The 27,387-nt window shown below is 37.0% G+C and overlaps 1 protein-coding gene across 9 annotated transcripts in view; it reads right to left on the minus strand.

Annotated features, from left to right (window-relative positions):
- The window catches only part of CEP170 (centrosomal protein 170), a 166,335-nt gene that overhangs the window by 93,385 nt on the left and 45,563 nt on the right, over positions 1-27,387 (minus strand). For all 9 annotated transcript variants that reach the window (XM_045297872.1, XM_045297871.1, XM_045297869.1 and 6 more), the window contains exons 3-7: positions 27,136-27,225; positions 13,343-13,421; positions 7,862-7,920; positions 7,611-7,773; positions 6,611-6,742 (exon numbers count right to left, since the gene is read on the minus strand). In XM_045297872.1, coding sequence (XP_045153807.1) covers positions 6,611-6,742; positions 7,611-7,773; positions 7,862-7,920; positions 13,343-13,421; positions 27,136-27,225 — 523 coding nt within the window. The remainder of the gene's footprint in view (positions 1-6,610; positions 6,743-7,610; positions 7,774-7,861; positions 7,921-13,342; positions 13,422-27,135; positions 27,226-27,387) is intronic.

Here is a 27,387-nt window from a genome sequence, read left to right on the forward strand (position 1 = left end):
ATGAATAGAAAAGAAATTTGTTTCTAAAAATAATCATCCTAAATCCCCTCCCACAATTAAACAGAGGGTGAAGAGAATATCTAATGGTAAAAATTTTTACATAAAATTCTTTTCAAAATCTTTCTACCAAAGATGAAAATTACTAGAAAAATTCATCATCATAGCAATAGTACCATGGTAGATAATACCCTAGATTCAAGTTTTTAGTATTTCCTTATTAAAAAATTAATGTATTTTTCTTTTTATCGAAATGTCTACTTGGTGAATGTTTACTATGAAGACCAGCTTGTAACTTAAGATTTCTAAGAGTAAAATGAATTAACTACTCCCTGTACATATGAAAACCCATTGATGAATATAATTTATTTTTCAGTCATTCATTTATTCACTATACACTATGTACTGTTCTTTTTAAATGTCATACAGTACAATTAATATATAAGCCTATCAATCCTCTTTGGGTCTTGCTTATTATTAGGGTATTAGAGTAACAATGGGGGCAAAGAGTACAGTTTCCTACTACACACCATCTCAATACTCAAATAAAAGTGATATGGTTGAGCTATGAAGCAAAAGTTCACAATACACACATTCAACATTTTACAGTATATTAAAAAGTGAGTGATGTATAATTTTGAACATCACTTTTAAAGGGATACATTTCCTTTGCCATAGTCTACAATTTTATATTCTACTTTATTGCATAAAAGCTTGTAAGCAGCCATCTAAGGTACAACTTTTAGTCTCTCCCTATTTGGAGCAAAGATGAATGACAAAAGTCAAAGACATTAAAAGAACTAAAAGGCCACATGAAGCCTAGCCTCCACAACACAGAAGCCTGTGATCAGCGACCACTACTGACTGATCTGAAAGGGATCACTATAGGTGGGGCTAGACAGTTCATGAGAAAAATGTAGAATAAAACTGAAACTTTAACAAGACTAGGCTTACTGGTCTAATAGATTGTTAGAACTCATGAGATTATGGTTTTTAGTCACTTGTATTTGGACCCATTTGTGACAATGGGATATCACCTCACAGAAGGGACACAAGGAAGGGACGAGTCAACCAGGGTGAAGTAAAGCATCAATGAAGCACACAATATTCCTCTGGTTCCTTGAGGATTCCTCACCCCACACTATCATGACACCAATCCTGCCTTTCACTGTGGGCTAGGCCGGAGCATGTATACAGGTACAGATAAGAGCTCAGGACACATGGAATCCAGGTTATAGAAACACCTCATGCACAGAAATGGGAATAGCGATACCATGAGGGGAAGGTGGGGGGTGGGCGGAGAACCTCCTCACGGGAAAGGAGACAGCAATCAGTAAAAAATATGAAAATAATAATAATTTATAATTTATCAAGGGATCACACAGGGGTGGGGTGGGGGTGGGCGTGTAAAAGAGGAGCTGATACCTAGGGTTCAAATAGAAAGTAAATGTTTAGAAAGTAATGATGGCAACATATGTACAAATATGCTTGATACAACTGATGTATGGATTGTTATAAGAGCTATAAGAGCCCCTAATAAAATGATCTTAAAAACAAAAACCACCCCATGCACTGAGAGGGGTTAGGATGGGGGGAGGGAGGAGTGCTAATCCCTAAGATAGTCTTACTTTAAAGTAACCTTGAAACAAGTTAATACCTAAAAAATGTATTTGAACTCAGTTATCTAACAAAGTCAAGAAGCACAAAGGAATGGAAAAGCAACATGTTATGGTTCAGTAATCACCAACAGGTAGCCTGGCTTAGTGAAAAGCTGTGACATTTGAAATCAGACAACTCCTGTTTGTCTCAGTTCTTTATCTGCGTTTTCCTAATCAATAAAATAGGAAATAATATTTACCCCAATATTGTGGTGTACATAACTATTGAGATTTAAATTACAAAGTTTAGAACAAAGTCTAGTACAAAGCGGCACACAAACTTTCATTTTTCTTGTCCTCTCTTTACTCTCCAATGGAGGAAGAATCAGGGAACTAAATATCTAACCGAAAATCCCAAGTTTAAGAAACTTGAGACAGTTATGACAACATCTATACTCTTGAAATGTAAACTTTCCTAATGTGGACGTCTCCCATGGAGTGCCTTTATACTAATTACTCAGAACAAGTAAAAATCTGGAAGTGTAGACAAATGAAGAGTAAAATCAGAACTGCACTAAGTGACAGTTCAGTGGTAGCGATAAACAAAAACAAAGAGCAGACACATAGCCTATGTAAGCCTATAATCTATGGCGATTAAGCTGATTCTGAATCATAGCAAGAGGACAGAGTGGAACTGCCCCTAAAAACCACCAGCCGCTCCTCAATAAACAAACGAAGCTTTCTACTCTTGTCAACAGTTAGTCTTGGAAACTCACAGGGGCAGTTCTGACCTGTCTTATTGAAGCAGCACTGAAGGCAGGGAGTCTGGTTTGGCAATCTTTGCAAAAACAAATAGCCACATCTTACTCTTAGGAACCTGCGGGGATGTTGAAACCGCTAACCTGCAGAAACTGAGGCTCATAATGATTCTGAGGCATAAAAAAGTATAACTATATTTAATAACGGGTAGCCTCTAAGAGGTAAACAATAAATGCATCCACAATATGCTCCTTTCATTTTATTTTTTACATTGTAAAATATTAAATGAGTCAGAGGTGAGTTTCACATATAAAATTCATCCAACCTAGTCTATTCCAAATACTTGAAGTTACAAAGACCTGGGAAATTCTATTTGCTAAAAAGAAAACTAATAATTGAAAAAATTTAGTTCGCTTATATTAAAATACATTCCTCACAGTTGTACTCACATAAACACCTATTTAAAATATATGCAACAGTCTAATAATGTAACCTACTGTATATACTCAAGTATAAGCTGACCCAAATAACAGCCGAAGCACCTAATTTTACCACAAAAATCTGCATAAAAATGTGCTGAAAAACTCGGCTTATACATGAGTGTATACAGAAATTAAATGTTTAAATCAGCAGTTCTCAACATATGGATTGCAACCCCTTAGGGGGGTCGAACAACCCTTTCACAGGGGTCGCTCGATTCTTAACACTAGCAAAATTACAATTATGAAGTAGCAACGAAATAATTTTATGGTTGGGGTGGTCACCACAACATGAGGAACTATATTAAAGGGTCGCAGCATTAGGAAGGTTGAGAACCCAAGCACTCTAAAAACCATATTCACAAGTCAATTTTGATTCTTAGGGACCCTCAAAGACAGAACAGAACTGTTTCTGTGGGTTCCTGAAGCTGTACATCTTTGCAGGAACAGACAGCATCATCTTTCTCCTGAGGGGCAGTTAGTTAGTGGTTTTGAACTGCTGACCTTATGGTAGCAGCCCGATTCATCAACCACCTGAGCACAGTTGCACTGAAAATGAGGGCAGATTTCAAGTCAATTCAGACTAATAGAAAACCCTGTGTATCATCGGGTTCTTTGGTCAGTATTCTTTATAGAAATAGAATACAAGGCCTTTCTTCTGAAGTACTGCTCAGTGGGTTAGAACTACCAACTTTTATTAATTGAGTTAAAAAAGATAAACAAAAGCAACCCATTTGCAATCTAGGCACCTTTCTTACTTATTATAATTCCAGATATTCACGTACTTTCTGGGACACTGGATTGCTCTAATGTACATATGTGCTTCTAGTATGCTGTTTAGGGTATTCCTTTAGAATATTTAGGTGTGCCTTTAGAATATTCTGGATACAAATGAACTCAGAGAGAAACAAAAAAAAATTCCTATACAGCAGGCACTCATTTCTTCTCACTTAAGAAATGATTCTAGGTCAGTTAATGGCTTCCCTCATACTACATTTTAAGAAACTTCTAAATTATAAATCTGAAAAAATAACATCCTAATACTAATCTAACGAGAGACTCTCGTAAGGTTATTATTTCACTTATATCTGACATATCTAAATCCCCTCTATCTGAATAGCTCTTTAATCTGTTAGCATAAGACATAATTCAATTCTTTATTACTCGAAATAAGTAAAGGTTATGAGATAGCTTTGGGTCATCTGAAAAAATTATACTGAGACAGACCACATAACTGTTTAAAATTCAGTTTTATGCACATAGCTAAAATTGCTGATGGATGTTTTACAGTTTGAAACTTATTTTATTAGATATAAAGGATCAATTTTTTGTGCCTAGCTTTTACAATTTGTTTAAATCTTTGTATTCTATGAAGTATGTCATTTTGAAGTGATAGTGATTGTATGTGTTTGTGTCTAGATGGAATTAAGCTACGATTGCCAAATCTGTTTTTTAATCTATAAAATGGAAAAGAACAAAACAGAGCAAAGCCCAGCAGTACCGATCTTCAAGTATTGCGCTGAGGCTTAAATGTAAGACAAGGACTAGAAAAGTATGTGGCTGAAGTAAGCATCAGGTATAATTATAAATCAAGCTCTGGCTCCAGTCCAAAAAGTAGAACTATTTTATTGTGTTGTCAAAATTATGTACTCCAGAGTTCAGGAGCAGTTCGCCTCTGTCACTGTCAGTCGACGGCCGCGGAGTCGTTTCTACAGAAGCTGATTGCCAGCTCTTTCCCCTGAAGCAGCTGACAGGATGTGAAACATTTAACCTTTTAGTTCGCAGCCTACCAATTAACCAGAGCAATTCATCGGAGGGCCCCTAATAGAATTAAATGATGTTACATCTTACAGCAATACTTGTACATAGACACATTGTTTAACATTTTATACCACTTGATGCACTGTATATCACTGATGTACTGAGTATCTTTGTGAGATAAGCAAGCAGGAACTAGCACAACATATGTGGGGAGGCACTGGGTATAAAACAAAAAAATACAGTAGCAGGATATAAGGCTCATTAAAGGAAGCGGTGCAAAATTAGAACATTGACAAACAAGACTTTAAAAGCTTAATTTTATTTGGCAAGCAATAAGCAGCCACCGCAGCTTCTTAAAAAAAAAAAAAGGAACTAAAGGAGGGTTAGATTTGTTACGGAAAATAAAGCACAAGCAGGGTTGAAGCTGGAAGTAGGAAGTACAATTATGACTCAGTGAGGAAAAAAGTCAAGAGACTTAGATAATACAGTTTGGCAGATTAAGAGAAGGGAATGGAAAGATAAAGATTTCAAATAAAGCAGCATATCTGATTGCTTTCCAATATCCGTTTGCTTTTCTTCCCTGCTAAAAGTATCCACTCTTCCTTGAGACAGGCTCACATTCCTGAATGCATAACTAATCTCATTATTTGGCTTCAGGGTGAACCAGATTAGTGTTAAGGATATTAACATTGCCAGAGTTTGGATCAGAAATAAATAGGTGATCTACACCCAAAGCTATGAGAAGCCAATGTAGAAAGTGCTAAGATCTTTAGGGAAGCTCTTCTTTCATCTTCTGGGAGGTCAACTGGAAGCTTCGCTCTTTTCTGCTAGATGTGGTCCTGATTGCTGCATACAAGTATCTTTGACTGAGAGGAAGCCATCTCAGGAACCAGCCACAGTAGACAGCACAGCAGGGCTGAGAGATGCAAAGAAATTATGCACTTGATGATGCTGTTGAGATGCTGAATTCACCAACCTTGAAATGGTTCATATGTGAGCCAGTAAATTCCCTTCCTGTTCAGTCTTGGGTAGCATTTCTGTAATTTGTATATGAAGGCAAGCTAAATAATACTAAGGTCCTGAGAGTAGGCATGAAGAAAGCAGTTGATGGCAAAGTTGACTTGTGTTTGGGACACAATATGATCAGATTGATAAAGCAAGCTTTACTAAACTTGTTAATATAGAATATATTTAAAGAAACATTGTTATTTTCCAGCTCTGGATAATTTCTTAATGAGCTTGTAGGATTGGTGACATGACTAGAAAACTGAGGAACGCTCAGACTGTTTTCCATATTGATACCTAGTGCTCAAGCTTAATTTCTCAAATTTGAGTCCTCATCTGTTATTATTACAAAAATGGTGCTCCATCCTTTGGTCGTATTGTCTCTAATGGATCCTTTCCATATGTGACAGACAATTGATAGTTCACTTATTTCCTAGAACTATTTTCTGACATACGGATACTTAAGTCACTACTAAACACTGTCAGCAAAAAAAAAAGTATGTTCTCATTTTATTAATCTGAGAATCTAGCCAAAGAATTATTTATTTTTGCTGGCTACCAAACTCAATGAATCTTGTTGCTATTACATACCAACAGTGAGTAAACAGAGGTTTATAGAAATATTGATTTCATATTTCTGAATATAAATATTATTTTACTATATGATATGTGTGATGAAGGATAATTTAAAAAATAGTTTAAACCTATTATTTTTGTGTCTTTGATACATCTTAATAATCATTTTAAAGTGCTAAAATGACAAAGGTGTTAGTAATTTGTCAAGCTTTAATAATCTCAAACTAGAAAAAGTATTTTAAATAAAAGTATATCATAAAGATATTAATACTGTATAAAGTGAGAACCACTCAAGAATGTAACATTAGAATAACAATGCCATTAAAATATATAGCAACTATCTTTATCAAGTACCTATCTTTTTTCACTTGATCAAAGTAGAAAGATTTTTGCTTAGATTATAAATTCTTCCCAGCGCATAGAAACATCTTTTACCTGACATTCCAGCTTCATGGGCTTTTTCTTCAGATTTGCTATTTGACTTGACAGCACTTTGTTCCACCTCATCTTCCCCCCACCACGATGGCTGTCCATACAATGGAGTACCACGGGGCATAGCAGAAATATCTGGAAAGAGATGATAAAAACCTTGAGATTTTCAGCAGAAAGTGGCCTCACTAGAGCAAATTTAGAAAATCTAGGCATTAATCAGCTAGGTAACAATATAAAAAGGAAAATTAAATCTTTACATGAGCATCCACTTTTCAATTTTTAAAAACTCTAACGGTATTACATGGTAACCATATTTAAACTTTTAGCAGGACAAATGTATTTTTACTTCAGTCAATCTAGTAACATTTATTAATAACAAATGATTTTGTTTAAATGAAATTATTTATGTAAAACATTTTCCACGGTGTGAACAACTTGTTAAATATGATAATTTCATGTAGCATTATTTGGTTATCTTAAGTTTTCCACTTTTAAGTTGTATTTAAGCTATAACTCAGAAAAGCAAACATGAAACAATAAAAATATTATGTAGTAAACTTTCTTTTCTTCACAGCCCTAGTGGCATAGAGGGTTACATATTAGGCTGCTAACCACAGGCCAGCAGTTCAAACCCAGAGATGTTCCACAAGAGAAGGATGAGGCTTTCTGCTCCCATAAAGACACACAGCTTTGGAAACCCAGAGCTCCATGTCACTGATTCAGAATGGACTCAACGGCAACGAGCTGAGCATATTTTCCTCACGTACCTCTATGTAGTAAACACACCTGTATACACATGCCATCAATACGCATTTTATTAATCTTCTATGATGATGATATTGGCTGCATTCAAACTCAAAAGAGGTAAAATATGTATAATTTTTAACCCATCATTACTTTAAATGACTTAGCCAACATGACTTGGATAAATTTTCATGAGCAGAACATGTAATTTCTTCGCCATCATATATAAATAACAGTGTCTTCAAAGAGGTTAACCTACCCATGGCTTTTTCCTCAGACTTTAGAGCTTCTGTAGATTTATGCTGTACTTCTGCTGCAGGATCAGCTACTTTTGAGTCTACGTTTTTGGCACATGCAGATTTTGATAATTCGGACTCTGAAGATTTTTGGGACAATTGAAGCTGAATGGTAAACTTCTCATGCTATAAGACATTCATAAACAAAAGTGAATACCCATGAATGCAATCACACTCAGTAAGTGGTGGGGGAGAAGTAGTAGTTTTGTCTCACCTTAAGTGCTTCTTCAGGGACCCTCATCTCTCCGCGAACCACAGTGAAAAGATTTGTATGTAAATAGGGCTAAGGAAGAACATGATTTCCAAATTCTAGTCATGAAGCTTAAAGTAACAGAAAATAACTTAAAAACTTTTAGCCTACTTTTAATAGATAAACACAACATAAGTACTACATTCTTTATATCAGAATGTTTAAAAATGAATAAAAGCATAAAGTTTTTCACGTTGGAATGCTAAAGAAAAATATTCTTAACATCCAGCAAGTATTACTAAATTTACGAGTGGGAACCCCCTAAAACCAAAATTTTTTTCATAGCTATTTAAATTTTTTTTTTTTTACAGAAAAAACCGTATCACACAGTACTCTCCATTATACTTAATACATTTGTCAAATCTGCGATTTCATTTTTGGAAACATTTTTCAAACGTATTAGTTTGGATGGCTGACAGCACCTCCCTCATTTTTTTTCTTCACTCAGACACTTGAGTTTTCCCCATATTACTGTCCTTGTAAGCTACATTCAACATCACAACAATTTTTGCAGCACTTTTCTAGAGCAGGAAACAACATTTCACAGCCACACACTGTTCTTTTACATCAGCCATCACAAAAAAATGAGGTTTGAACAAAACTGCTTTAATGAAAAAATTCACTATGACCAGAGAAAACTTTCCCAGGCGACGCCACTAGGTGCACTAACTCAGAGCGAGTTGCTCAATGCTTGCCTAGTGGGAAAAAAGAATTTTCCAGTTTGGGGGGTTACTCCCTCATATGTGGCAATTTTGCTTTTAAGTAAACAACTGGATGAGAAATAACTCAAAAGATATATTCAGTTTTTACTAACTGTAATAATGAAAAAGCAACTGGATCGAATTATGCTGGGAAAAAAAAATTCCATTATAAGCCAACCCGAATATCGGCTGAGGCACCTACTTTTACCACAAAAACTGCATTAAAAATGTGCTGAAAAACTCAGCTTATACATGAGTATATATGGTATATGAAAGGAAGTATATAGTCAGTGATTACTCAGAAACAAAACTTAAAAGAATTTGATTACAACATTGATAAAAATGACGTTTATTTTGTAAGTGCAAAAGAAATGCAATATTAGGATGCTTCCATAAACCACAACCAGCTGTTTACACTAGGAATTACAAGGAGGGTCCTATGACATTATCTAACAACTAATTCCACACAGATTGGTGCCAACTGCTAGACACAATAATGAATGCTTTTGTTAAATAAAAATGAACAATGCTTTTGTTTATTAAAGATCTGTTCAGGACACAGTAGAATTCACATTTCTTATTATACTTTACCCAATAATGAGAGGATTTTTATAACCAGGCACTAAATTCTATGGTTCTTCCCAAGCACCCTTGACTATAAGGATAGCTGTTACGTACCACCAAGTTGATTCCAATTCATCCTCATAATCATTGCTGTTTGAATACATTGTTGCAGCCAGCCACTCAGTCCAACTTGTTGAAGTTGTCCTCTTTTTCTCTGACCCTCTAGTTTACTCACCAGCACTGCCTTTTTCCATCACTGCTAACATCCCCCAATCCCTACTCTTCTAGTTTGCTGTATACTCTGTGTAACCTATTAATCCAATCTCTAAGAAAACAAAGATTTTGAGGGGGTGGAGAGGTAGTCTGTTTCATTCATTACTATATTCATAGGGCACTGGGGCTATGTTTGGCATAAAGAACACATTTAAAAAGTCACTGAGGCTTGTGTATCTGATCCACTTGGAAATTTATTCATTACTTCTTATTAAATTAATGGCTGTATTTTTTATTACTCTTCTTGTTTAATGTCCTTTAAAAAATCTGAACATCTTATAAAGCACTTGCTTTTGGAAATCCTCATTAATTTATTTAGTTGGGGGAAAAGAAAGGTTGCTTTGGCATATACATTTTGCTTCCCAGTTCTATCCTCAATCCATAGAGGTTCTATTGTGGCATTTTAATTAAATAATTTCCAGGTCCTAAGATGGTAACACAGCAAACTGTAACTTTAAAACATGACAAAATAACAATTTATAAACTATCAAGGGCTCATGAGGGAGGGGGAAGCGGGGAGGGAGGGGAAAAATGAGGACCTAATGTCGGGGGTTTAAGTGGAGAGAAAATGTTTTGAGAATGAAGTACAAATGCGCTTTACACAATTGATGTGTGTACGGATTGTGATAAGAGTTGTATGAGCCCCTAATAAAATGTTTAAAAAAAACCAAAGATCTGAGAAAATAAATTATACAGATATGGATGATAAACTGGAAACCCTAAGCTATAAATAAAATAAATCAATCAAACACCAATTTGAAGTAGAAAGTGAACAAGCCTATATAAAAGAGGTGATATGGACTAAAAGTACCAGCCTTCCTTGGCACAGTGTAGCCATCATGAAAGAAAGTAAGCAGCTTTTCTAGGTAATGAGCATAAAAGGCAACTTTACATAATTCCCAAGAGGAAAAGACAGTGGTGATAAATCTGGAGTAAAGCAAGGTGAGGAGAATATGCACCAGCTTTAAGGAGTATAAGAAAGAAAAAGAAGTGCTCTTAGGTGCCTGGTGATCATACTGCCCGGAGAAAGCCAGAAAGAAGGACAAAACTACTAACAGTGGTCCTTGGTCTTTGGACAGAATACTTAGAGGAAGAATGCACAGAGCAATGGCAGAAGACAACGGATTCTGGCAGGGACCACACTACTTCACACTGGCTCGTGAAATGAGTATGACAGCATGTCACAGACCAGCAAGTGGAAGTCTGTTCCCTCTATTTCCATATCTAAAGCAAAAAACAAGAATTCCATGCATCTCAATTGATATAGAAAAAGCATTTGATGAAGTAAGTCCAACAATCACTCCTGATTAAAACGCTCAGGAAAATAGGAATGAAACTGAAATTCCTCAACATAATTAAGGGCACACATACAAAAGAAACGGCCAACGTTATACTTAACAGAAAGTAATGAAAGCATTACCCCAAAGATTAGGAACAAGTCAAAGATGTCTATTTTTCTCTTCGTCAATATTGTGTTAGAAGTCCTAGTTAGGGCAATAAAGCAAGAAATGGAAATAGTGGCTATAAAAAATTGGTAAGAAGTAACACTATTCCTATTTGCAGATGACATGATCATATATATAGAAACTTCCAAAGTCTCCTCAACAAAGTTACTACGACAAATAGATGGTTTCAGTAAAGTGGAAGGATACAATACCAACATACAAAAGCAAGTTGAATTCCTCTACACTAATAAAGAGAATTCTGAATAGTTAACAAGAAAAATATATCCAGTTAACAAGAGCCCTCCAAAATATGAAAACCAGTTATAAACTTAACTATAGATGGAGAGAAAAAACTTGCTGAAAAAATAAAACAAAAACCCAACTATAAAATACTGTTGCAAGAAACGGAGAGATTTACATAAAGGGAAAACCCGACTGTGCACACTGCTGTGCAGACTTCACACTGAGAAAACCGCCGTACCACCTAAAAGAACCCACATACATAATGCAAACCTGCTGTGAGCTCCAACATTCTTTAATGAGAGGAAAAACAACCAGCAATTGATGACTACAAAATCAAAACAAATTCAACTGCCAGCAAGTCTACTCTGACTCACAGTGACCCTCTAGAGCAGAGCAGAACTGCCCCTTTGAATTTCTGAAGCTAAAAATCTTTATTGGAGCAGACAGACTCAACCTTTACCTATGAAGCAACAGGTGGGTTCAAACTCCTGACCTTTTTCTTAGTAGCCCAACATGTAACCTACTCCCAGGGTTCCTTGAGTAAAGGAAAGAGATCCCATGAAAGCATCAAGTTGGAGGACTTTCTCTGAACCATTTCTAAACCTACTACACAGCCACAATTATCAAAACAGCTTGGTACTGGTACAACAACAGGCCCCTAGACCAATGCAACAGAACTGAGAAACGAGAAGTAAATCCATCTACTTACAGACAGCTGATCTTCAACAATGGGCTAAAATCTATTAATAGGGGGTGAGAAGAAAACTGCCTGTAGGCTTTCTGAGGCTATAAATCTTTTTAAAAATTTTTATTAAAAGATCATTTTATTGGAGCTCTTATAACTCTTACAAAAATCCATACATCAATTATATCAAGCATATCTGTACATATGTTACCATCATTCTTTTCTAGACATTTACTTTCTATTAAGCCCTTGGTATCAGCGCCCCCCCCATGTCTCCTTGATAAATTAATAATTTCATCTTACACCAACTGCTGTCTCCCTTCTCCCATGGTTTCTGATGTCTTTATTCCCCTGAAGGGTGTGTATGTGGTTGTGTGTCCATCACTGCAATCGGTTCCCCCCTTCATCGCCTCTGCTCATCTACCTCCTACCCTCCTCCTGGTATCACTATTCCTGTTCCTGGATTCTGTGTGCTGTGTACTCTTAGCTCTTATCTGTACCTGTGTACATGCTCCAGTCTAGTCCGAAGTGAGAGGCAGCAAAGGGGTCATGATAGAGGAGGGTGAGGAAGCCTCAAGGAACCAAAGGAATAATGTGTGTTTCTTCAGTGCTTTACTGCACCCTGGTGACTCATCCCTTCCCTGTGACCCCCTCTGTGGGGAGGTGTTCCACTGTCTACAGATGGGTATTGGGTCTGTGCTTCAACACTCATCGTTCTCAACAATGGTTTTGTTGTTGTTTGTCTGAGACTATAAATCTTGAAGGATTATTAGTGAGATAACTTTTCTGCAGCCATTCAGTGTTCATAGAGAAATGTTTAAATAGGTTTTGTCGGAAATAAACCTGTGCACATATGAACAAGAACCATAGTAGCAGTACTCTATGACTTACCTTCCAACATAAACTGGAGTAAAGCTAGAGATAGAAAGAGCCAATCGGGTGCTGTCGTATACATTCTGATGTATGATAGCAACCCTTTAGGTCACAGTAGAATTGCTCCCAGGGGTCTCTGAGGCTGTAAATCTTTATAGGAGCAGAAAGCCTCATCTTTATTCTACAGAGCAGCTGGTGGCTGCTAACTGCTAACTCTGCAGTTAAAATGAGTTACCCACTATGCCACGAGGGCTCCAGAGATGGAAAGAAAAGTAGGCTTAAATTATTACATTCTTCCCCTCCCAGATGTTGAGGTGTGCCACTATAATGCACTGAAAAACAGTTAGGCTAAAATTAAACATTCCCTTGTTCACCCAGTTACACTTTTGAAACCCAAATTACATATAAAACAGCACTGTGTAAAGATCTCCGCAGAAATAATATATAATCTAAAAATAATTTTTAATTGAATCCCTTGATTTTCCTAAAGAGAAAGTATAATTTTTAAACATTAAAATGTGAGTATGGAAAGGCAACCAATAATGAAAATTGTAGCACATCTGTAAATTTATAGTAATACTGTAAATTTAAGAAATGGTACACATATAAGAGTGGAGATTTCTCAACATATTAATAAATGTACAAAATCCCATAAGGATATCATATCCAAATCGCAGTTTATCTTCAAGTTTCAAGGTAATATAAGTTTGTTCTGGAATTCTTATATCATTCACAAATGTCTGTTAAGAAAAAAAAGGAAGATGTTAGATTACATACAAAATATTCCCATCTATCAGACAACTGCAATTTCAAACCTGATACTTACATACATACTTACCTGTCATCTAGAGTATAATAGAGTTTGAATACTACAAAATTACCCCCCAAAAGCTAAAAATTGATGTAATGGATCCTGATTTTTATATCAACAATTGTTTTTCTCCATACAAATTGCCAATTCTTGATTAGGAGCCTTCTTTAGCATAATTTTCAGCAACTGTTTTACCCATTAGCTTATGGTATAAGCTAATAAATGAATTTATACTAAGTGCTTTGTCACTGCTACTGGTGTGAAATAAAGAACTAGGCGTTTGTGCTTCTACATCTACCAAACTGCCAAGACAAATTTAGGTGGGTAAAACAGTTGCTGAAAATTATGCTAAAGAAGGCTCCTAATCAAGAATTGGCAATTTGTATGGAGAAAAACAATTGTTGATATAAAAATCAGGATCCATTACATCAATTTTTAGCTTTTGGGGGGTAATTTTAACTACACACAAAATATGATATACTACATGAAAAGTATGGCTTCTGGCTTTAGAGAATATTTTCTCTAAAATAAAAATAAAACTTTAAAAAATAAATAAAACTTGTTTTATCTTACAATTACCACATGGGTCTTTTGGACCCATTTATAAGTCTAACATACAGACTTATATGTTTTATAAGTTATATATGTTTCAGAGGCTTCTGAAAGTTTGTGAAAATATTTTATTAACCTTTATTAATTCCAATTTTCCACAAACTTTCTGAAATAGCCTACTATTGTTATGGGATCTTATTTTTACTATGTCTTCAAACATTCGGCTATTTCATCATTATAATAAATATTTTATTGTTGTTGGGTGCCATCATTTGAAATTATCTGATAGTAACCACACAGGACAAAGCAGAGCTGCCGCATGGGGTTTTCTTGGTTTTTAATTGTTTTTTCCACGGAACGATTGGAAGGGTTTGAACAGCCACCCTTTTGCTTAGTAGCCAACGTAGTTGTTCCTAACTATACTGAAATAGAATAAAATAATATAAAAACAGGATAACGGAATTACTTAGAACATCCCTAACCATCAGAAATACACTGAACACCACAAATGCTACCCATATTAAAAAGCTTAATATGCTCATATTCACTGCCATTGAGTTGATTCTGACTCATAGTGACTAATTTTAATATATTTTATATAACCCAGTATGTCCCAAACATCACTTCAATATATAGTTAATATAAAAAATTCCAATTTACTTTTTGTTTTGGACCTATTTGTGTTGTTGTTCTTTTGGTACTGTTATTATTGTTGAATGCTGTCAATCCAGTTCTGATCCAAAGAGACCATTATGAACAATAGATCAAAACACTGCCCAGGTCCGGTAGCATCCTCACAATTGTTATCTTGGAGTCAACTGTTGCAGACATTGTATCAACTCAGCTCCTTTAGAGTCTTCCTAATTTTTGCTGTCTACTTTATCAAGCTTGGGGCCCTTTTCCAGGGACTGTTATCTCCTGATAACAATGTCTATAGTATATGGGATGACGTTTTTCTATCCTTGCTTTTAAAGGGCATTCTGGCTGTACTTCTTCCAGAACGGACTTGTTTTGTCCTTCTGGCACTATAGAATAAATATTTCCAATATTCTTCGCCAACATCGCAATTCATATGCATCAATTCTGTGGTCCCCCTAATTTATTATCCATCAAGCTGATAGTAGTGAGGGTTTTTTCCCCATCAATTTTCACATTTGATCTCTTGGTTTGTTTCTACCATATTTTCCAGCTACTAATCCTTTTTGTTCCCAACTTCCAATTGATAATAATTATCACTTCATCTTAGTTGCATTTGAATAATTTTTAGATTGAAAAACTGTTAGAAATCTTTCCTTTTCATTACTAGCTTTAGTGATTGGTGCAAAAATAAATAATAATTTTATTTAAATATATTACCCTATCACAAGTAGCATGGTATCTCAACATAAAAATAATAAATAAAAAGAAAACTCTAAACTCTTAGCCAGAGAGTCAGTTCTGACCCATAATAGGACAATGTAGAGCTGTCACTGTGTTTCCAGGACTGTTAACTAATACCAGGTAGAAACCCTTGTCTTCCTCTCATTTTCGCCCATCTTGAAATATTCTTTTTAACAATGAATGAGATTTCATTCCTCTTAAATTTGCTATTCCTGCTACAATAAACCGTATGACTATCTTATTCAAAACGAACAATATTATTCCATTTCAGCACACTAAGGCTCAGAACACGGATCATTATGCAGTCCATCTTGTTTCTGACAACTTCCAATTTTACTACATTCATAACTTACACATCATGGTCCTATTAATGGATGGTTGCACCTTTTTCTTCTAATTTTGATCTGTGCCATAGCAGCAGATGGATATTCCAGAAGTTCTACTCTATCCTCATACTGGGCTCTACTTTGAGGAAACAGCGGTTCCTATGTTGTATTTTGAGTGCCTTTCAATCTGTGAGTTTCATCTTCTGGCACTATATTAGACAGTATTCTGAAATCCATAAGGCTGTCGATTTCTAATTCCTCAAAAGTGCAGCCTATTTATTCTTTGTAATCTGTTCTTCATCTCAAAGTTTCACTGAGACCTGTTCACAGAAGGTGATTGTGATGGTATTTTAAGTATCAGCGACATAGCTTCCAGAAACATAAGCTACCATATGTATGACAAAATGACAAGTGGTAGATTTGGTCATTTAACAGAGCAATTGACTTATGGGGGGGGAGGGGCGGACGGGACTAGGCTTTCTACTCCCATATATGTGTAATACATAAAGGCTGTTCCCCAGCTTGATTCCCCCAAAATATCTGTTAGGCTTAGGACACTACTTGCAACTAATGGTAAATGATTGTCCCGTTATCTCCCTGAAGACTCCAGCCATCCAGAGCAAGCAGACATCATTGTTTCTTCCACAATAGGTAGGGTTCACACCTTGCTGTTAGGGACAGTGGATTGCTTTCCCTGAAAGCACAGGCTAAATAAAACCTCCAGCTCTAGGGCAATCAAAGTTAGGCCTCCATCATGAATCAAGGATCCGCCCATCTTGTCACGTGTATACCCGTAATCCCTCCTCTTCCTATTGCGTGTATACCCCTAGATTGTCCTCCTCTATTACTGTATTACCTATAGTACAACCCTTTCCTGTGAAGTATGCCTTTACCTGAAATTAGGGGGCTTGCACATCCCCAAAAGCTATATAAGCCTTAGTTAGCAATAAATCTTTCTCTCTCCTGCCCTGAGGTGAGCATGCTACCATGAAATGTATCTGACTCCATTATTTCAATCTCTTTGCTATCTCTCATATTCTCTATGACTTTACTAGAATCTTTACTTATTATCGCTGTACAATTGCGCCTACCAGACGCGTGGAGTTTCTACTAATAGAGAGAGTTACAGTCTCAGAAATCCCCAGGGCCAGTCCTATACCGTCCTATGGGTTGGAATTAACTCCACGGCAGTGAGTTTGTTTTCCTAACTGCATTAGTAAACGGACGTATGTTTTAAAACATTGAGATAGTTATTTTGGAAATGAATATCAAAATAGAGTTAATAATTCCAGAGAGACAGAATTTTCTATGTGTTACAATTTCAATGTTTCTATGAAGTATACTGGAAGCTCATGATTTAAGATTACTCATAAATCTTACTGAGGTGTGCTTTAAAATTCTAGCAGTATTCCACTGCATCCATGAATCTCTGTGTGTGCAATATATGTGTATTTAGTATGGCATATTACAAAGGGCCAATTGTACATTGGAATTTGACATTAATACCATAAAAAAATTTCCTTCATATCCTGCAAGACCCTTCTAGATTTCCTCACCATGGCAATAAAATTTATAAATAAGGTATGTCCGATTGCAATCTCTTAAAATGGAATGGGAAAGATGAAATTCAAAAGCAAGCTTAATATAATTTTTAAGAGATGATGTCAGACTGATTTCAACTCATCGCAATCCTATAGTTCAGAGGGTTACGTTGATTAAGCCTATTGGGTTTGTACAACCAACCTGGCAGTCAGCAGGTCAATATGTAACTACTGTACCAACAGGGTTCCTTAAGTTTTAATTGTCAAAGGAAATTTTGTTAGGTATTTTGATATCTATGTATCAGGCAATTAAGTGTAATACTTCCTATGTTATATAAATCTAGGAAAACTGTAACGTCAGTGTGATATGTAGATAGATATATTTACATCTATATCTAGATATATCTCTTTATCTAGATAGATATTATATAGAGATATTAGTGTGATATCAGATAGATATGTATGAATGTACGACTTCCAAGTACAGTCAGAATATTTCTTAGAAGCAAGTATGGGAAGGCTTTGTGTCATGTAATTTGGACATGTTATTAGGAGGGATCCGTTCCTGAGGAAGGATATCACGCTTGGTAGAGAATGTGTTAGCAAAAGAAGAGGACCCTCAACATGGATTAACAGAATCGTTTCAACAATGGGCTCAAACATAGCAGTGATTCTCAGAATAGAGCAGGACAAGGTATAAGTTTATTCTGTTGTACATAGGGTACTATGAATTGGGAACTGATTTGACAGCATTTAACAATATTAACAGTCTTTTACAAATAATTTTCTAGAACAAAAACAAATAATTTTCTAGAACAAAACAAAAACCTAGTTAAGGACATCTTTAAATTTCAGTAAAAAATATATACAGTAAATTGAAATTCCATATATTTTAAAGGTATATAATTTACAGTGTGCTCAATATTCTTTGAATGCACCTAACTGCTTATTTACTATCTTGCATAATATATGAAAACTCACTGCCATTGAGTCAATGCTGACTATATAGTGACCCATCTGAGGTTTCTGAGACTGTAACCATTTACGGGAGTAGAAAGCAGTCTTTCTCCTTTGATGCTGCTGGTGGTTTTGACCATGCAGATCGCAGTCCAGTGCAGCCACTACATCACCAGGGCTATATAGATCCATTTTCAAATACTGATTCCAGATTTCAGTTACTGTACATCCTCTAGTATAAGCTGATCCAAATATCAGCTGAGGCACCTAATGTTACCAGAAAAACTACATTAAAAATGTGCTGAAAAACTCAGCTTATACACGAGTATATATGGTTACATCTTTAATTGGTTCTACTTTTAGCATTATTTCTAGTTTCCCTTACTCTTGAAATCTCAAGTTATAGTACTTTTGAAAACTTTAACACTTTATATTTTTTCAGAGAATGACTGTCTTTATTACATTACAACACTTTTTAAAAAAAATCATTTTACTGGGGGCTCTTACAGCTCCTATAACAATCCACACATCACATTTGTGCACATGTTATGATCATCATTTGCAAAGCATTGTTTTTTCTACTTGAGTCCTTGGTATTAGCTCCTCTTTTTCCCTCCCTCCCTCACCCTCCCACCCTCATAATTGATAAATTATGAATGATTGTTATTCCCTTATCTTACACCATCCACTGTCTTCCATTACCCACGTTTCTGTTGTTTCTCTCCCTGGGGGGTGGGGGTGGGGGCAATCTGTTGATGATTGTGATCAGTTCCCCCTTTCTCCCTCCACCTTACCTTCCCCCTACCCTCATGGGACCCCCACTACCATTACTGGTTCCTGAGGGTTTTATATGTCCTGGATACCACATGTCCAGGGGCATTATCTATACCAATATACATGCTCCAGTCTAGCTGGATTTGTAAGGTTGAATTGAGCCATGATAGTGGCGGGAAGGAAGCATTAAAGTACTAAAGGAATGTTGTGTGTGTCGTCAGTGTTACTGCACCCTGGCTGACTCATTCCTTCCTTGTGATCCTTCTGTGAGGGGATGTCCAATTGTCTACGGATAGGCTTTGGGTCTCCACTCCAACTGTCCTCGTTTGCATCATTGGTTTTGGCCATTCTGATGCCTGGTATTTTAAACTGTCAAGACCTCATGATCACACAGGCTGGTATGATTCTTCCACATGGGCTTTGTTGCTTCCTTGTTAGATGGGCACTTCAATCCTTTAAGACCCCAGATGCTGTATCTTCTAATAGCAGGGCATGATCAGCTGTCTTCACCACATTGCTTATGCACCCATTTTGTCTTCAGCCATCATGTTGGGAAAGTGAGCACCACAGAATGCCAGGTTACTAGAACACAGAGTTCTGCATTGAGGGAGATCTTGAGGACAGGCCCAATGTCCATCTGCTACATAATACTTAACATAAATATATGTGCATAAACCTATCTCCCTATCACTATATACTAATATACTTACATATATACATGCCTATATTTATACCTCTATCCATGTCTTTTGCCTCCTAATTCTTTCCTCTATTTCCTTTTACTTTCCTCCTGTCTGTCCCACAATTATGTTCGACATTCACTCGGCTCTTCACAATTCCTCTTGACTACATTACACTTGATCCAACCCCACCAAGCATTCTACGCCCTTTTCTTCATTGATTTTAGATTTCTTGTTGTACCCTGTTCCCGAATTTGTTGGTTCCCACCACCTTTTCCCTGTTTCCTCCTCTACCATGTCCCCCTGAAACCATAGGTCCCATTGTTTTTTCCTCAGGATTGCTTATTCTGCTGTGGTAGGTACTTAATCTGATGTCAACTTGTGGAGGGGTGGAGTCTAGCTTGTCAATCAGGTCACAGCTTGAAACCTCATGAGGAGGCACTAGGAGATAAATTGCTCGCTAGAGGCAGGACACTCACTCCCTGCGAGACATTCCTGATGAGGAGCCTGATGAAACCACGCAGATGTAGACAGAGCCCTGGAGCTGGAGGAGCCATCTGGAGACCCCTGCCAGTGTTGAGATGCTTCTACTGCCATTGGATCTACAAGACTTTCCACCCACTGGCCTGTGATCTTCCTGCATTCGGTGTCATTGCAAGAGTTTTGTGAGTCTGAAGAGGAATTTATAGATTGGTGTCAGACATATGGGCTAATACAGGACTTGTGGACTTGATCTGGATTGAGCTGGCTTATTTTCTCAATATTCAATTGCTCCTGTACATAAAACTCTTTCTTATGGATATTAATGTTTATGAATGTTTCTCTAGGCAACCCAAACTAACACGTCTGCCTATCATATAGACAGAAAAAAAAAGAGAGAGAAAAAGAAAAATAGCCTATAAATAGTTCCATGTCTGTCTGTGGACCCTTATGAATGTTTTCTGATCAGGTATGATAAGGTGACCAAGCCCTGACACCCAAATCAGAAGTCTATTTTCGGGATTTCTCAGAAACGTTTTTGTTTTGCTCTCCTTGCTACACTGTTCTGTTATGCTCCCTTCATGTTCCGTCCAGTGTGAAGGAGTCAGACCAAGCACAAATCCCACACCGTGTATCCAGTACTGTCCCCATAGCGTGATGAGTCGGTGAGGAAACAATGTGTCTTGTGGTGGGCTGGCCCTACAGTCCTCTCAGTGCACTGGCTGCTCTGAGCAGGAATGCTGTCTTCCAGGATTGGTGGGCCAAGATGTAATCCACTCTCTCGCTCTCTCTTTCCCCCTTAGTTTGCTCCTGTGTGGTCTGGGCAGACCATCACTCTCCCAGGGCTGAATTTTCAGTGCTGTCTTCTGTAGTGCAATCTTCTGGGGAGGGGGTTGACATAGCTGTGGTTGAGGCCGGCCCTGCAACTTTTATTGCTATACTGACGACCTACAGGAAGACCATCAATCCAATCATGTAATCTTTACATCATTCCCTTCTTCTTAGCTTTGTACAGATAACTGTCTTGAGGATTTATCTAACTAACCATAACAGGTCTTTGCTGCATAAACAGCAAGAAAATTAAAGACTACCAACATATTTCATTAAAAAAAAAAACAGAATGGTGTGGTTCTTGTTTAAAATATTAAATGAACTGTTCATGTAGCAAGAATATGGAAGCAACCAAATACCTATCATTGAATCTAAAAAATAGTGATACAATGCAATGACAAAATGCCTCATGACCTTAATACACTTGGAGAACACTTTGCTGAGTGAAATAAGTCAATCACAAAACATTATATGAGACCACTGATACAAGCGGGGAAAGCAAGATAAAAACTTTCATACCAAAGAGAACATCTGGAGATTGCTAGGCGACAGGAAGGGGAAGGGAGAGAAAATAAAGCAATACGATATATTGCTGACAGGTGTTAATTTGGTGAAATGGAAGATAGTAGTTCCTAAGAAGAGAAATCAAGGATTGAATAAAGGGTAAACTATTGGAGGGTTTGATTAGTAGTTTAATTTGCTGATGATAAAGTTGATAATATGGAATGTAAACCCCATCTAAATACAATTAAAATTGTTTTTATATTGCATGAAGTTCTTTCATTGAATGACAAGATGCCGGAAAATACCTTATTTTATCTTCCTTTGAAAAATTTTTTGAAAATTTTGTGTTACATAAAATTCATTTAGCATATATTCATCTACAGACTTATCAATTTCATGATCATTATGAGGGTCCAGAGCTATTATTTGTCTTTCAATATTCATTGAATAAATATGAATTGTCTTCTTGTGAGTTTTTTCTGTTTGCCTTTGTAGACATGAAACATAAATTCTGAATTTTTTTGCTGTGGTCATTGCTAACACTCCAAATGTCTTATATCTCAGAAAAGTGATGCAATACTTTGGACAATACAATAAGAAAACTGAAAGATGTTGAAATAGTAATGATTTACTTCACTGTTGCATCATTATTCTACATCTCCGCTTTCTACCTACCACATTAGCAACTAGACATTTGTGTTTATTGGGCACTTAAAATATGACAAATTTCTAAGACCTAATACCAATTGATATAACTAGTTTTAAATTTATGCACCAAACCACTTAAGCTAATGGTGAAAAAAACAGAAGAATTCTATCACCTTTGTTGGTCTGAAATGGAAAAATATGCAATCTAGAAGCGCTGACAATTACTGTTGATAAAAATGCAAAAGATGGAAACAAAGAGGAAGGAACCGTAGTTGGAAAATATGATCGTGGTGATAGAAATGAAGCTGGATTTCACAGGATTCAATTCACCATACCCATGACTTCTTCCTTGCAAATACCTTTTTCCCAACAATATAATTGGCAACTGTACACATGAACCTCATCAGATGATATACACCAAGAATCAAACTCAGCAAAATCTATGGGAAGAGACACTAAATACGCTCAGTTATCATCAGTTAAAACAATGCCAATGGTAGACACGTGAACAGAGAGTCAATTACTCCTATGCAAGCTGAGCATGAAGCTGAATAAAACTAAAACAAGTCTATAGGGACCAAAACATGACCTTTAGTATATCCCACCAAGAACATCTCAAACAAACTTGATACAAATTTGATATACAAAAGGGTCATTAAAAAGACAAGAAGAGATCAAAGTGGATATCAGCAGAGACGCTAAAACTTGCTGTTGAATATAAAGTAGTTAAAGCAAATGGAAGAAATGATTAAGTAAAAGAGTTGGACAGAAAATGTCAACGAGGAGCTTAAGGAGAAAAAGTAAAATATTAAAATGAAATGTGCAAAGACCTGTAGTTGGAAAGTCAAAAAAAGGAACATACTCAGTATACCTCAAGATGAAAGAAATTAAGAAAAATTCAAGTCTCAAGTGGAAATATTGAAGGATTCTTGGGACAAATTATTGAATGATGCAGGAAGCATCAAACTAAGATAAAAATACAACGAGTCACTGTAATAAACAAGAACCACTTGAAGAGGTAGCGTATGATTGAAACCCAATGATAATGAAGGAAGAAATCCAAGCTACAGTAAAGACAGGGACAACAAGGCTCCAGGAATTGAAGGAATGGCAGTTGAAATGATTCAACAAGCTGATCAATCACGGGAAGCACTTGTCTATGCCAAGAAATTTGGAAGACAGCTATACTTGGCCAATTGACACCAAGAGATCTTTAGTTGTGCTCATTCCAAAGAAAGGCGACCCAAGAAAATGTGATATTATTGATCAACCTGTATCATTAATATTGCATGCCAAGTATAATTTTGCCAAACATCATTCAACAACAGTTACAGCAATCCATTGACAGGGAGCTGCCAGAAATTCAAACTGGATTCTGGACAGGACATGGAATGAGGTATTCTCACTGCTGATGTCTGATGGATGTTGGCTGAAAGCAGAGAATACTAGAAAGATTTTGCTTGTGTTTTATTGACTATGCAAAGGCATTTGACTGTGTGGCTCACAATAAGCTATGGCCAACACTAAGAAGAATGGGACGTCTAGAACACTTCATTGAGCTGGTGGGTATCTGTACATGGACCAAGAGACAGTCATTTGAAAAGAACAAGGAAATACGGTGTGGTTTGAAATCACATGGTACACTGTAATGGGCATATTGTTGCACAAGATTTCTTTAAAGAGTTGAAAACCAAGAATATCACTTTGAGGATTGTGGTGCATTTGACCAAAGCCTTGGTATTTTTAACACCTCAGGTGCATGTGAAAGTTAGGTAATGAATTAAAAAAGACTACAGAACTGAAGCATTTGAATTATGGTGTTAGTGAAAAATACCAGATATATTCTATACTGCCAGAAGGACAAAAAACCTGTTTAGATGAAGTACAACCAGAATGCTTCTTAAAAGCAAGGATAGCAAAACATCACCTCATGTGCTGTGGACATGTTCTCAGGCGCTAACAGTCCCTAGAAAAGGGCATCACACATTGATAGAGGGTCAGCAAAAATGAAACTCAGGGTTGATTCTCAAGGTGATGAAATGACAGTGTCCGCAATAACAGGCTCCAAGATAACAACTGTGAGGATGATACAAGACTGGGCAGTGTTTTGTTCTGGTTACATAAGGTTGCTATGAATCAGAGTTGACTCAATGGCACTTAACACAGGAAAACTGTATAGAGTGGCCAAAATCACAGCTACCTCAATCACTAATCCTTTATTTCACACCTTCAGTGATCATCATTCCCTTCTCTACGTTATTTAGTTGGATGTTGGTAGAAGTGTGAAAAGGACATAGTAAATTTTCTAGCAGTTAGCTGAGGAGGTAGCATAGCAACGACATTCAGGGACAGAACAGGATGGGAGTGGTGTAGCACAGACCATGATGGCACCAAAGGGGCAAGTGCCTCAGTGAAGGGAGAATTCAGGAAGAACTGAAGGCAAACAAGGATGCTGGAATAAAGAGCAGCGTTTAAGGACTTCCAAGCAAAAGGCCTGTTAACAACCTACTAAATGGCCCTTTAGCAACAGAACCATTCTATTTCCCCAGATAAAACCACTTCATTTCCACAGGTAATGATATAAAGAGTACATCGAAAGAATGTACTTCAGGGTAGTATTAAATGGAGTAAGAGTAGAGATTGATTTGTATTTATGTATGTGTATAATCTAGAGTCTGAAATCTCCTATATTCATGAGGGATAAGACTCAAGATGAGCAGAAACCTCCTATGCAGTGGAGGTCAGACATACCTTCACTGTGTAATTTTTTCACCATTTCTGACATTGCCTTCCTCGCCACCCCTAACTCATCCTTCCTACCCCCAAACAACCACACACACACAAAACACTCTGTTTCTCTGCTAGATTAAAAAATTTGTTGCAATGGTCCTAAGAAATCACAGACCACACTCAGTTATGGGTATAATAGAGTAACAGGCTATAACTTGGGTACAGGATAAACTTGGAAGTGACAAGTGCTTTGGGGCAGAAGGCTGGTTTGCAAAGTGGAGTGCCTTTGGGCATTTAATCAACATTAAAGGAATTTTGTAACACTTTCCTGTGCAGGGCAGAGACCACAGAGTCATGTGGCTGAAGAACAGAGAAGACATGTTTGCAGGCATGACTAAAAATATACACTACTATAAAGGTCTAAATATAGGCATGTACATATGTAAATTTGTTTATATATAATAATAGGAAAATAGATCTATGTACATATATTTATATGTTAAGTATTAAGGTAGCATACGGACATTGGGCCTCTACTCAAGTACTCCCTCAACTCAAGAACGCTTTGTTCTGATAACCTGGCATTCTGTGATGCTCACCTTCACTGACACGATCTCCAAAGACAAAATGGGTGCATAAGCAAATGTGGTAAAGAAAGCTGATGGTGTCTGGCTATCAAAAGATATAATATCTGGGGTCTTAAAGGCTTGAAGATAAATAAGCAGCTATCTAGCTGAGAAGCAACAAAGCCCACATGGAAGAAGCACAGCAGACTGTGTGATCATGTGGTGTCGATGGGATCAGGCATCAAAGACCCAGAACAAAAGATTTTATCACTGTGAGTGAGGGGGAGTAAAGAGTGGAAACCCAAAGCAAATCTGTAGACAACTGGACAATCCCCTCACAGAAGTGTCACAAGGAAGAGACGAGCCAGTCAGGGTGCAGTATAGCACCAGTGAAACATACATTTTTCCTCTAGGTCTTTAATACTTTCTTCCCCCCACTATCATGACCCCAATCCTACCTTACAAATCTGGAAACCAGAGCATACACACTGGTAAAGATAAAAGCTCACAAGGCAGGGAATCCAAGACAGATAAACCCCTCAGGACCAATAATGAGAGAAGCGATACCAGGAGGATAAGGGTAAGGTAGAGAAAGAAGGGGGAAACCAATCACAATGATCAACATATAACCCCCTCCCAGGGGGACAAACAACAGAAAAGGGAGTGAAGAGAGATAGTGGTCAGTGTAAGGCATGAAAAAAAATAATTTATAAATTATCAAGGATTCATGAAAGAGAAAAAAATGAGCTAATACAAAAGGCTCAAGTAGAAAGAATATGATTTGAATATGATGATGGCAACATATGTACAGATGTGCCTGACACAATGGATGGATGTATGGATTGTGTTTAAGAGCTATAAGACTCTCCAATAAAATGATTTTTTAAACCTATAACTATATGTATATAGATCTATTTCCCCGTCCTTATATATAAATATATTTGCATATGTACATGTCTTTATCTAGACCTCTATAAATGCCCTTTGCCTCCCAGCTCTTTCCTCTATTTCCCTTGATTTTCCTCCTGTCCCACTATCATGCTCAGTCGCAATTTCTCTTTGTTACATTACCCTTGATCATGCCCTACCAGGCCTCCAACACCCACCTCACCACCAATTTGGATCACTTGTTGTTCCCTTGTCCCTGGGTTTGTTAACACCACTTCCTTTCCCCCACCTCCCCCTCTCCCATTTCCCCCCAGAACTGTCAGTCCCGTTGTTTTCTCCTCCAGATTGTTCATCCAGCCTATCTTATTTAGACAGACCTGCAGAGATGATAACATGCACAAAAACATGACAGAGCAAAACCAAGCAACAATGTACACAACAAAACAGCAACAACAAACCACTGACAAAGAACAGATTAAAACACAACAAGAAAGAAAAGCTTGTAGTTAGTTCAAGGATCATTGGCCTTTAGGAGTGTTTTCCAGTCCAGTCTGTTGGGGCACCACGCCCTGGCCCCAAAGTCTGCCTTCAGCATTCCATGGGGACCTTGCTGCTCTATTCCCTTGCTGTTCTGCTGCACTCTCCCAGTGCTTTGCCTCGGTGTGGGGGGATCAGATCGGGCACAATTCCCACACTGTGTCTCTTGTGTTGTCGCCCACAGGGCCATGGGTCAGTGAGGGAAGTAATACCCTTTTATCTTCTTACAATATTATGCAAATGACTTACCCCATTCAGACTGCCCAAATCTTTCACCAAGTGTTCATCTGTAGAGTCATCATAATTGATTACAGCATGCTGCTTATCCACACTGCGAGACTGAAAGAAAATTTTAAGTCAATAAAGACAAGAAAATAGTAGATATTCCTTTCTACTATTATCTTTTGAGAAGATTTAGGTCAGCTGGCTTTGATGAATGTTTTAAATGACAATTTTTATTTTGAAACTGTTATATGGAATTCACGTGAAATGTAATTTTAT

The sequence above is a fragment of the Echinops telfairi genome, unplaced genomic scaffold (genome assembly GCF_000313985.2).
Source record: "Echinops telfairi isolate 266 unplaced genomic scaffold, ASM31398v2 ScPeMD7_7424;HRSCAF=8462, whole genome shotgun sequence".
Taxonomy (NCBI): domain Eukaryota; kingdom Metazoa; phylum Chordata; class Mammalia; order Afrosoricida; family Tenrecidae; genus Echinops; species Echinops telfairi.